Source organism: Silene latifolia, chromosome 5 (genome assembly GCF_048544455.1).
Source record: "Silene latifolia isolate original U9 population chromosome 5, ASM4854445v1, whole genome shotgun sequence".
NCBI classification, from domain to species: Eukaryota; Viridiplantae; Streptophyta; class Magnoliopsida; order Caryophyllales; family Caryophyllaceae; genus Silene; species Silene latifolia.
This window is the reverse complement of record NC_133530.1, coordinates 15499840-15512806: the sequence shown is the minus strand read 5'-3', so window position 1 is coordinate 15512806 and position 12967 is coordinate 15499840. Positions and strand designations below refer to the sequence as shown.

General features: G+C 38.0%; 1 protein-coding gene across 3 annotated transcripts; it reads left to right on the top strand.

The window, feature by feature from the left end:
• Positions 1-705: 705 nt before the first annotated feature.
• Positions 706-11684, top strand: LOC141656842 (disease resistance protein RGA2-like). 3 transcript variants are annotated; one of them, XM_074463917.1, is made up of 5 exons: positions 706-1256; positions 1501-1756; positions 2794-3403; positions 3830-7781; positions 11030-11684. In XM_074463917.1, exon 4 carries the CDS (start codon positions 3940-3942, stop codon positions 7102-7104), a length of 3165 nt encoding a protein of 1054 aa, XP_074320018.1. In that variant the 5' UTR covers positions 706-1256; positions 1501-1756; positions 2794-3403; positions 3830-3939; the 3' UTR covers positions 7105-7781; positions 11030-11684. The 3 variants fall into 3 exon arrangements, with proteins under 3 accessions (XP_074320018.1, XP_074320020.1, XP_074320019.1); XM_074463919.1 differs by lacking the exon at positions 1501-1756 and having other exon boundaries at positions 4108-7781; XM_074463918.1 differs by lacking the exon at positions 1501-1756 and having other exon boundaries at positions 4097-7781.
• The last annotated feature ends 1283 nt before the right edge of the window (positions 11685-12967 follow it).

Below are 12967 nucleotides of genomic sequence, written 5' to 3'. Positions count from 1 at the left end.
AAATGATCTGAGTAATCAACACCGTCTCCATCGTTAATCACCTGCGCACGCATTTCAACAAGTTAGTTATTAATTCAATTTTTTGCTAAGGGACTAGTCGAAGTAAATATAAAATAATATAAAATTAATACAAATACGGTAATAAGTTATTTTTTACAAAACGAGTCGGAAATGTTAAAGATAAAAATTTCATATAAAGACGGTAATTAATTAATTCAATTGTTTTATAATACAAAAACGGCATTTAATTATTTTGTACACAACGAGTCGGAAATAACGGAAATTAATTATAATTATTTGAATTGTCGGAAACTATAAAAAATAAAAAATTTTAATACAAAGACGGAAATTAATTATTTTATACAAAACGAGTCGGAAACAAAAAAAAACAAAGAAAAAAAAAAAAAAAGTAACGAGAAACTCTAAAAAAAAAAAAAAAAAAAAAAAAAAAAAAAAAAAAAAAAACAAACAACAATGGGCCAGACGAAGGAATCCTTCGTCCAACACCAAGCCCAGACGAAGGAATCCTTCGTCCAACACCAAGCCCAGACGAAGGAAACCTTCGTCCAAGCCCAACATGAGACGAGCCATTTTTTCGTGCCCTGACGGGCCTGGGACGAAGAACCCCACTCTCGGCCCCGATTCCGTGTTCTTTCTTTTTCTTTTTTTTTTTTTTTCAATTGCTTTTTCATATAAATCCGTCACAAATTCTATCATAATTCCGTCTACATTCATGGCATCTATCCTAATTCGGGATTCAAACGATAATAAAACATAAATTTTTAACAAAACTAAATCGTAAACTAACCTCGTTACTATCTTCATTGTTGAAATCGTTGTTAAAATCGTTCCCGTTCATGTTGTTAATTACAAAACCCGACTTTTTTTTTTTTTGTTTGAAATATTTTAGTGAGACGGTGACTTGTGTTTTAGTGAGACGGTAATTTCATTTCTGTTTTGAGACGGAAATTGCATTTTGGTGAGACCAATATGGAGTCATGATATGGAGGGCAAACTTGGAATTTTACGTTAATTGTCGACGATATTTAGTAATTTGTCGACGACGTATAGCAGGACCCAAAAAAAAAAAGAAAAACGATTGGCCCAACAACGAATAATTACTCCGTCTTAACGTCTTCTCTCTTGTTCTCAGTCCTCTCCGATGACCAACAATGGAGATATCGTCCTACCTATTCTTCGTATCTTTAATTTCAATCTTCGCTACAGTTACCTCCTCCTTTACTCTCTCATCATAGGTAACTAACTATTTTATTCTTCCGTTTCCGCCATTTCAATTTCTGATTTCTGAATTTTGTGTTTTCCAAGGAATTTAGATGTTATGATTAGTTTTATTGTAGATTAGGTTAAAATTAAACTTTTGAGGGATTACTGATTTCTAACAGTGTTTCTGAAATAAATGGAAAATGTGATTTGTGGATTTGATGATATTGGTGAAGAATTTTGTTTGTTACTCCATGTTAAGGAAAGACTGTTTTTCAGATTTATTAATGGCCGAAATCGAAAATGATAATTTGCTAATAGACGACGTTATCACAAATTCTCATTTATGACGGACAAAATCCGCCAAAGAGGCAAGTGGGAAAGGTCACAAGCTTGTGACCGTCTAGACTCCAGACTCCAGACTCCAGACTCCAGACTCCAGACTAAGACAGACTGGTTGTTTATATGCTTTCCATCTCCCTCCCCTGAATTCCCGTTACATCATCAACAACAACATTACCCCATTGCCTCAAAGGTACTTGTAAATTGCGGGCTAAAGGGAGTCGGATATATGCAACATGCCTTACTGTATTTCTGTTATCTATGCTGAGTAATAACTAATAATTAATCCAGTCTTGGCAGTGGCTCTCTTTCCAATGGCTTTTGATGGCATCTACCTGTGTATTCTTTGATGCCTCAGCATGTTTGCGTTTTTAAGTACGAGTACATTGTTTCGGCATAAGTAGGTAACCACTGAAAGATAGTATACGCTTATAAATCCAACTATAGGGATGAATTTCTCTTCTTTGCTTCATCAAGGCATTAACATGTATTCATTGTTGTTCATTTCATAATTGTTGGTAGGAATGTAACCACTCCGCCGGATGCTTAGTTCACCTAACCTCTAGACTGCTAGAATAATATAACTAGAGTTCAAAATCAATGCAAAATGTTGAGATCGGTTTGCAAGATTTATCATGAGCTTGAGCTTAGTTCAAGTACATTGTACATATTATAAAGAAAATAATAGTTGTATCTTGCATCTCTGTTTGTGAGTTAAAATACTGGATCATTTTTACCTGACGTGATCGGTGATTCGCAAAGGTTTAGTAAGTTGTGGTCTACCAATTACGTTTTACATTATTTTGTTGTTAATATTCTAATCAATCGCAGCTACTTAGCCTAAAAATCAAATTAAAATAAGATCCTATCGGAGCTGAAGCTAACCAGACTCCTGCACAGATAGTCATCATGTTTGAATGTTTGATTGTAAATTGTGCCCTTTCGAGTTTCAACAATAGGATAGGTGTCTAGTGATCATCGTTATGGGAAATACTTAATAGATCATGATGTAAAATTTTCTGTTGTAAATTTAGAAATCAAGGTAATTCTGTGATTAGTTTATACTGGTCTATTGAGCTGTTCTGTTAACAAAACTTATCCTGATTCCCGTAGCGCCGGAGATTACATTTTTGTGGGTTTATTGTTTTTTTTTTCACATGTGAACAGTGTTTTAATGATAGCTATTCGTCCTGCTGATTTTGACGTATCCCTCTTCTGTGATATTTGTAGAGATGCATCGAGCAACAATGGCTCTAGGATAGCTTTCTTGAAGCCAACTTTTCTTGGGAATAGTCTCATTGCTGTCGTCTCAGGACAGGTTGGTAAGCCCTCTTGAGAGCCTGACAATAGGCGGACACAGTAGTGAAATTATCATGGTGGTTGAGAATTGACGCTCCAAGGAGATGGAGCGAGTGTGTTTGTTGTCACGAAAAATGTCGTGAGTGCGGTCCCAAAGTTGTTTGGTAGTGGCACCGAGTTGAAGGATTGTGAGGAGGGGATCTTGGGAGATGGTGAAAATCCATTGTTTAACAATGGCATCGAGACGAGTCCATAGGGCTGGCCTAATGTATAGAGGACTCGTCGTCATCCGATGTATCACCCTCATCTCATAATGGTGCAGCGGAGATGTGGTTCCTTCGAAAGCCTGTGCAGTATTCACGAGTCATAGTGAGCCTTTTCCATGTCAACGATGATGGGGATGTTGTGTTTGATGTTGCCAAGGGAGGGATGATAGAAAGGTTGTTTGGTGGCCATGACGAGAAAGCCAGAGAAAAACGCTGCGAAATTTAGTGTTTAGAAGAGAAGGGGAGGAAGAAGACTTGATACCAAGAAAGATGAGGTAATCCTTTATTAATTTTATTGCTAAACATCAGTTTAAATAAATAAAATAGGTTAGCTTGTAATTACAAGGGTGCTTAATTGACTACAAAATACTGTACTAGTGTTGGACTAGTACCTCATAAGTTCCCGTTACCTCCTCCTCTACAATACTGATCAGCTTACTGCTAAGTGCTAACCACTCATATTGTGCTGAATTTCTGGGAACCTCATTTAGCAAGTGGGAAGAAAATAAGGTACTCGACAACGAAAGAAAATTATAGCTTTATGCTCATAAGAAAATTCAATACAATAATAAAGCCAACAGTATAATGCTTAGTTTCCTGGAAATTTCCTTGTTCACTATATCAATAAATTAATCTATATCATATTCTTAACAACAAACCAATCAACATCCTCTTAACTTCAAAGTTCAAAACCACTTCAGTTTCAGGATTTTATTATCACATCTCACAAATCCTCATTCTAAATCCACCAAATCAAGTTATCGATATCAAATACAAAATATTCTCCTAAGAAGACGGGAAGGATAGCAAAATGGCTGAATCGATGGTGACGGAGTTGGTTAAAAGTATTGGTGAGAAAGTGGGTTCTGAAGTTTGGAAAACAATAGTAGATGCAGCTAACATTGAATCTCAAATAAAAGGGCTTGAGGATATCAAAAATACTATTGAAGCTACACTTCTTGATGCAGATTCATCGCAGGTGTGCAGTCATTCTCAACGAGATATTCTTGAGAAGCTTGAACGTGGACTTGCTAAATTAATCGATTTCCAAGATGCAAAGGCTGCAAAAGCCAAGCAGAAACAACTCATGGGAGGAAGTAAGTTCACCAAAGAGGCGCGCTTGTTTTTTTCTACTTCAAACCAGCTAGTATCCCCCTTCAAGGATGCTAGGAAAATCAACGGTATTACCGGGGAACTCAGTCGCGTTGCAAGAAACTATGCTCAATTTGGAAGCATAGTTAGCTCTTCAACTTTGAACCAAACCCGAATATTGAGTAATGTATCGGGGTCTTATATGAGTACTGATATGGTAATTGGACGAGATGGAGACAGGGATAATATGGTAAGCTCGCTGTTAGACTCCTCCCCTGCTGCTGGTGTCCTCCCTGTTGCTTCCTTTGTCGGAATTGGTGGAGTTGGGAAGACTACATTGGCTCAGTATGTGTACCATGATAAAAGGATTAAAACATATTTTGATTTGCAGCTTTGGGTTTCCGCCACCCAAGATTTTAATGTCAAGGATGTGTTACGGCAAATGGTGACATGTGCCACTGATGAAAAAGCTCTCGACTGCGGGATTGATCAGCTCCAACGGCGTCTATATCAAACAATTGCTGGGAAGAGGTTTTTGCTTGTTTTGGATGGTGTGTGGGATGACGACAGTTTGAGAGGGAAATGGATCGAACTGAGAGCACTGCTCAGGGTCGGGGCTCAGGGGAGTAAAGTTCTCCTTACCACACGTAGCAAAACAGTTGCTAAAATTATTGGGACACAAGACCCATTAATTGTTGGCGATTTAGGAGATGATGATTCATTACTCCTCTTTCAATATGTGGCTGCTACAGAATGGCATGAGCCAGGGGTGGAGGCCATCGCGAAGGAGATTACAAAGATGTGTCCTAAAGTTCCCCTTGTTATACGGGCAATTGGAAGCCTTTTAGCGGGGAAACATACTGTCCAGGAATGGCGAGCTTTTAGGAATGCTCAGCTTGCAAATTTTGCCTCCTATGGAAGTGATGTCATTGGCACACTCAAACTCAGTTACGGTCAGTTAGGTACAAGGCTAAAACTTTGTGTTGTATACTGCTCTTTGTTCCCAAAGGGATTCCGATTCAAAAAAACTATTCTCGTTCGTCTTTGGATCGCCATGGGATATGTTGAAGCCGAGTACACAGACCAAAATCCAGAAGAGATGGGAGAAGGATATGTGTTGTGCTTGTTAAGTCGAGGATTTTTCTACTGTAACAACATGGATGGGTATTATAAGTGTCCTGACAGTTTTCAGATGCACAACCTGATGCATGATTTAGTGCTCTCGATTGCTGGGTATTATAAGATGGCAGATTCAAATACAAATGAATTTGATGAAAGAGTCTGTCATGTATCATTCAATTTAGCAGAAGACGAGTCGTCTTTGAAAGTCCCATCATCACTATTCAAAATCAAGCAGTTGAAGTCGTTCCTTCTCCCTCTTCAATGGGGTATGAGTTCTAATCCTAAGCAAGTTAGACTTTTCCCATTAAATGATATATCTATATTCAGAATGGTGTCGTTGAGGGTACTGCGGATGCATGGGCTGGGGATTAATAAACTGCCAAGATCACTAGGCAAACTGATCCACTTGAGGTATCTCGATTTTTCGGACAACCTTTTCCGTAAACTCCCCGAATCAATTACACAGCTAGTGAATCTTTACTTACTTGACCTATCTTATTGTGAAAACCTTGAAGCGTTGCCCGAGGACATAAACAAGCTAGTGATGCTGAGACACCTTAACCTCCTTAAGTGTGACAAATTGAGTCATATGCCCAAGGGGTTGCGAAGTTTGACGAGTCTTGAAACACTAAATTATTTCATTGTGGGAAAACCAAGCAACTCTCTCACTCTTTATGGATCTAACGCTAAATTGGCGGGTGATCTGGCAGACCTAGGCGGCCTTGATAATCTTAAGGGCTATCTGAGAATCGTTTTGGTGGATCGATCAAAGGATATAGTGTCAGAAGCCAAAGCTGCAAATCTGAACAGGAAAGAGATTACTGTGTTTAATATGATATTTAGAGAGAGCAATATAGAAGACGAGATGGTGCTAGAGAACCTCAAACCCAGTGCTAGTCTAGAAATACATTTATGGCTTCCGAATCTGGTTCATATTGAAATAGTTGAGTGCAAAGAATGTATAAATATGTGCTCCTTTGGAAGACTCCCTCGTCTACAGTGTCTAATCTTAGAGAGATTGGATAAGGTGGAGTACATAGAAGAAAATGGTAGTAGCAACAAAAGTGACATGGTAGTTCTAGCGGACGAGTGCCCTTCTGCTCCCTTATTCCCATCCCTGGAACAACTCCGCCTCATAGACATACCTGAGTTGAAGGGATGGTGGAGTATGACAGAGTCTGCTCAAGATTGCAGTCAGAATCAACTCCTGAAATTGATGCCTGCATTTCCCAAATTGGCGAATGTGCAAATGGACATGAAGGTGGTCATTTCATTGGCACAAGTGTTTCTACAACGTCTTTCTTCTTTAGTTACTCTCTCTGTTGTTGGGAAAACGAAGGTGGTAGCAGATCAAACATGTGGTCCTTCAAATATGCCTGCTAAGCAGAGACAACCTGTCGTTTTCCTCAACAGCTACCTTCCCTGGCTCCGTCACCTATCTTTTTACGATAATAATCAAATGGAACATCTCCCTGAGGAGTTTCGAGGTATGTCTTCTTTGACATTCCTAAGGATAGACTCCTGTGAATTATTAGAGGCGGTTCCAGAGTGGATTGACAGCCTCACCTCCCTCGAAAGCCTTCATATATTTAAATGCCCAAGATTGAAATCACTGCCGCACGAGATCAGTAACCTATCCAACTTGAAGACACTAAACCTTGTAGGATGCTCAAGGGAGCTTGCGGAGAGATGCCAATCGCCATCAGGAGAAGACTGGCCCAAAATTCAACATATTCTCAACATTACCATTCAACCCGCCTAAAATGAGGAAGAATGAAATGAATCAAAATTCAACATATTCTCAACATTACCTGGTTTGCATAGATGTCCTAATTGTCCATTACTTACTTTTTTTGGTTGCATTACTCATCTAATCAAACAGTTTTAGATTTAGTTTAGATTAAATCAAACAAATTTACGATTTTGACTCCGTTATACTAAAAGTCTAAAAGTGTCTATGCCACTAAACAAGAGATCAAGTTTCAAACTTTGAATGAATAAGAAAAAAAACAATATAAATAAAATAGAAAGAGAAAATTGGATTAAACCCATTCTGAAAATTGAGGAGCGGGAATGGAAAGAAGTGTTAAATAAACACTAGAGTAAATTAACAATTACTCCCTTATAGAAACCACTTTTCTAAAAAAACTCTCTTAAGAAAACTTTTTAATTTTTTACTCCCATAAAACTTACTCTGATCAAATATTGCACCCAAATGGACTTTCAGGTGAAATGTATGATTTTATGACCGTTTTGCCCTTGTTTTTGTGATTAACCCAACATTTCCAATTTGACTCTTCAGTTTCAATTTTTACAACTCTCAGTCATTTCCCTCACTTTCCTCGACAAAAAAATTCAAATTTTTACTCTAAACTCCTCCTTCAAATTGGCGCGTTGGTGATTCCTTCCCTAATTTGTGACGGTTCCAGATTCATATATGTAAGTTTCCTCCCCCGAATTCATGTCTTTAGTTTTAATTTGTGAACTTAATTGCTTGTGTTTTCATTTAGGGCTTTAATTGATGTCATTTTTATTCAAATTTCTGGGTTTAAGTTCGAATGAATTTATTTGTTCATAGTCATATTTATTGTGTTGTTCAGTTTATGGGTTAAATTGATGTCATTTTTATTCAAATTTCTGGGTTTGTAACCCAAATTTATGTGTATTTATGTATATTTTCTGGGTTTGAAATCCTAATTTATGGGATTGAGCTCTTAATTTCTGGGTTTGGAACCCTAATTTCTGGGTTTAAAACCCTACTTTCTGGGTTTTAAACCCTAATTTCTGATTTTTAAACCTTAATTTCTTGGTTTTAGTTCCGAATTTCTGGGTTTGAAACCCTAATTTTTGGCTTTAGAACCCTAATTTCTGGGTTTAAAACCCAAATTTCTGGGTTTCAATTCTTAATTTATGTCTTAATCACTAGTTTATTTGTTTCAAATCCCCTAATTACTTTGTCTTCAACACTATATTATTGGTTCACATCCCTAATTGCTGAGGTAAGTTTGTAGGAAATAACCTCAGAAACAGCTCACAAGAGGGTAACTGTTCGTGCCTTTCATGGGGGTAATTTTGAGCCTAAGGCCAATGGAAAATTTGAGTATGAGGGTGGTGCTGTACACCTTAGAGCTGGTGTTCTGTTAGATAATCTCACTGTAGATTTTTTAAAGAAATTGGCTAGTCGCTTAACTAGAAGTGAGGACTTTGAAATTTGGTATAAAAGGCCAATGAGGAGTATTTGTGATGCACATGGAAAGGGGTTGTTAGTATCCAGTTTTGATCTTATCAATATTTTGAAGACTGTGTGCAAGAAAACCAATACAGTGAGTGTGTGGATTACTCTACCAAGGACAACATCTATTGCTTCATGTGTTGTACAAAGGACGAAAAAGTGTGAGTGTTGACCCTTTAGAAAAAGATTCGAGGAGGAATCAATACTTTATCGAAAAAAAAATAGTTGGTGGGGGCCCACAATAGCCTTAATGATTCTTTACAATTCAAAGCACCAAGACAAAAGCTACCCACCCAAAATAAATGTTCTGCCTTATCCCAAAGAAAAAGCCCTAGACTGAAGAAAACTACCACAGAAAACTCTAGCACACAAAACTCTGAAAAATAAATCTCTACCTCAGATCTCCAAATTGTTGATGTCCCAACTAAAAGGAAGAAGTTGCCTTTGAGAAGGAATCTGGGATTTGGTGTTCAACCTGGAATTGTTATAAGAGAAAGAGCTGAACATGTTGTTATTGAAGAGTGTAGTGATGGGTCTGTTGTTGTGACTGAAAAAGGTAAGGGGAAGGCTAAGGCTAGTGAAAGCGATGAAGGAGAAGTCAAAGGTGAAAAAGGGTGACATAAAAGGGAAGGCAAAGGTTAGTGAAAGCGAAAAGGAGGAGGTAGCTCCTAAAAAAAGAACTGTTATAGGGAAAAAAATTGAATTTGAAAAAAGGTAAGAAGAAGGTGTCTCAAAACAAAGCAAATGATGGTGATGACAATGATGAGGCCGAGTTCGATGATTCGAGGTTAGTGAAGCGTGTTTGAGTGATACTGATTTTGGTTGGAATGAGTTTGACCTTGGTTTGAATATTTTTGATTATTTCATTAATAATCAAGAGAAAGAGGGTGACTCAATATTAAAGGGAGTGGAAGGCGGATTAGGTGTTGAGGGCCGGAGGATAATAAAGAAGCTAGAGTTGAATGTTCTAAAGCAAGAGAGAAAGTGTTGGTTGAGGTTGATGAATTAGATGTTAATGTCACCTCAGATGTGGATTGTGACTCAGATGAGCTAAGGAGTCTTGAGGGATCTGATGATGAGGCATGTCCTTATCCTAGTTTTAATCCCGATGTTGACTTTGGAAAGGGTATAAAACTCAAAAAGGATTGAAATTTCCAAGTGTTGAGATATTCAGGAAGGCCTTAATCCATCATAGTGTGAAGAATGGGTATGATTTACGGTATTCTCACAATGGAAGGGACAGGGTGACCGCCCAATGCTACAATAGATGTAATCGTCCATGGAACAAGAAAAGGTCAAAGCTAGGAAAGTGTGTATGTGGGATTGAGAATCCTTGTAAGTTTTATGTGCATGCTAGGAAGCTCACAGGCCAAGAGACATTTCAAATTAGAGGGTTGAAGTTGAAGCACAACCGTGTAATGACAACTTACAATAGAAAGGTTGGTTGAATTCCTTCTTGACAAGTATTTAGAGTTTTGGAGAACTAACTTGGATTGGAAGATAAAAAGATTTCGAACCATGTTTTGAAGGATCTTGGAGTTCATGTCGATTACATGACATGTTGGTTGGCAAGGTCAAGAGCTGTCGGTTATCCATGGTAATGGAAAATATCAATATGCAAGGGTTTGGGATTATGCGGAAAGTTGTGATTAAATATAATCCTGGCGGTTCGACTTTTTGTGGTTTGTGATAACATTGACAAAGCCACTGTTATATTCAAGAGGTTTTACACTTGTCCGAAAGCTTGCAAAGAAGGGTTCAAAACTGGTTGCACACCTATACTTGGGATTGATGGTCGTCATTTGAAGGGAGTATACCCATGCATGTGTCTAGTGGTTGTTGGGTTAGATGGGAATAATAATATCTACCCGTGAGTACGGGCGATGGTGGAGGTGGAGAACAAGGATTCTTGGACTTGGTTTTTAGAGCTCTTGAGCCATGACATTGAGAAGGTGGATGGGGAAGGATTAATCGTGATGTCGACAGCGAAAAGGGTTAGTTGATGCCCTAGCTAATGTGGTTTCAAAGGCCAACATAAGGTTCTGTGCTAGACACATTTGGGCCAATTTTAAGCTCAGGTGGAGTGGTCAATTATTCAAAGAAACATTTTGGGCATGTGCTAGAGCAATGTCAAGGGTAAATTTCTATTCTTTTCTATTTTAGTTTATATTGCACTTAATTCATAAGTTATTCTTTAATTTGACTGATATTCATTTATTTATTTTGATTATGTTAGATCTGAGTAGTTTATAATCTGTTTCTGTTTCTGTTCAATTTTATTCATTTATTTTGACTGATATTCATTTATTTTGAGTAGTTTATAATCTGCTTTGTTTCAATTTTATTTTGATTTGACTGATTTGTTTGTGTGTTATGGATGGATACTAGTTTTTGTGATTTGATTTTAGCTTATTTATTAGTAGTTCTATTTAGAACTGATATTCAATCATTACAGGCTGATTTCAAGCGAGAAATGAAGGGCATGGAGTTCTTATCAAAAGAGGCATATGCCTACCTGAATGACATTCCCCCTCAACATTGGTCTAGGCATGCATTTGATGTACAATGCAAGTCAAACCTCCTCCTGAACAATTTGTGTGAAGTATTCAATGCAGTTTTGAAGGAGGCGAGAGATAAACCAATACTCACATATTTAGAATGGATGAGGAGGTATGTAATGCAAAGAATTTGTCAAAAAAGAGAGGGTGGAAGGAAAGTTGATGACAGGTTGATGCCATATGTGACCAAGTACTTGGATTGGGCAAAGGAGGAGGCTAGATTTGGAAATTTTATGCAATCTAATGATGGTGAGTTTGAGGTTGAGCTGAAAGGGGAGCAGTTTGTTGTGAACCTTAACACCAGGTCATGTGGGTGCAAGCATTAGGACTTAACTGGACTGCCTTGCCCCCATGCAATGTGTTGCGTGCTTGAAAAGAGAATGGACCCCAGAAACTATGTAGATGATGCATACTCAAAGGAGAGGTACATGATCACCTATGCTCACTCTGTTTCTCCTATGCCTGGTGTCAAACAATAGGAACCTACTGGTTTACCAGAGCCATTACCACCACCAATGAGGACCATGCCAGGAAGACCAAAATCAAAAAAGAGAAGGAAATCAGTTGGTGAAAAGGAAGACCAACAAGTGAAGAGGTTGAAGAGGACCAACAATTGTAGCCATTGTGGTGGCTGAGGGCATTACAAAAGAACCTGCAAAAATCCTCCTGCACCTCCAAAGACAGCTGCAGCTCCTGGTGGAAGGCCCCTTGCTAGAAGTGAGTGGGCAAATAATGCAAGGGAGAAGACGCAGGCTAGGGATGCAAGAGAGGAACCTGGAGAACAGCACACCATACTGCCAACTCCCCAAGTACATCCCCTACATCCATTACTGCAAATGCACCCAACCAAGCACCACCCACGTCACTGTCATCACTGAACTTTTATCCCAAGCTTTAAACAATCTTCTATGATGTGATCTTATCTACATTTGTTGTTGTTGTTGAACTTTAATTTTCAGTATGCTTTTGTTGTTGTGTTTGAACAATGTAGTATATTTAGTAGTACCCTCTTAGCCATGTTTTTGAACAATGAACAATTTATGTGGTGAATGTCAATTTCAGTCTTCACAGGCTGTTTGTTTTGTTAAAACAATGTGTGTTGCAGATGGGTATTCTTGTTGTTATATTGGAGCAATTGATGTGCTCTGAATTTCTGGTTTGCTTTTCAGTTTTTGAGATTTTTACAGGGCGGTATTAGTGGTTTCATTGTCAATGGTGAGCATTACAAGCTCAAGGTAGTAGATATAAACAAGTCCTTGTTTATATTGACTGCCTTCAGCTGATAATACACAACATTAACAATGAAAACATTACATTATACATGCCAGTAAAATTGGAAACTTCAAACAAGTACGTAAAATAGAAAATTGTTCAACTGTTATTACGCCAAATGAAAGCATTGTCATTACACCAAATTCTTCAAAATTAGACTACTCTTAACATTACAATCATCCAAACTAATACCTACTTACTACATACTATTACAGTTACGAAAACAATGACAATGGCATCAACAATTGCCAATGGAAACCCTTTGCAATAAGTAGCCCTTTCACACTTTGACATGAAAGCTTTGTTCTTCAAGTTTTCAATCTCAAACTGAAGCTTTTTCCTATCATCCTTCAACCATTGAATTTCACGAGACAAACAGCCAACTTCATACTCATTCACTCTTTTCTCCATCTTCATCTTGTTGATTATATCTTCCTGCCACTCTGTTTGAACACGATCGTGCCAACGAAACCAACGACAACCTCTCATACCAGCTGATGGGTTAGAAAATTTACACCTTTAAAACCTCCTTCCTGGATTGTCATGTGTGGAAGACGTCAAAA

Bases quoted from the DNA above. Each gene is read 5' to 3' on its own strand.
- LOC141656842 (XM_074463917.1), top strand. From the start codon at position 3,940: ATGGCTGAATCGATGGTGACGGAGTTGGTTAAAAGTATTGGTGAGAAA.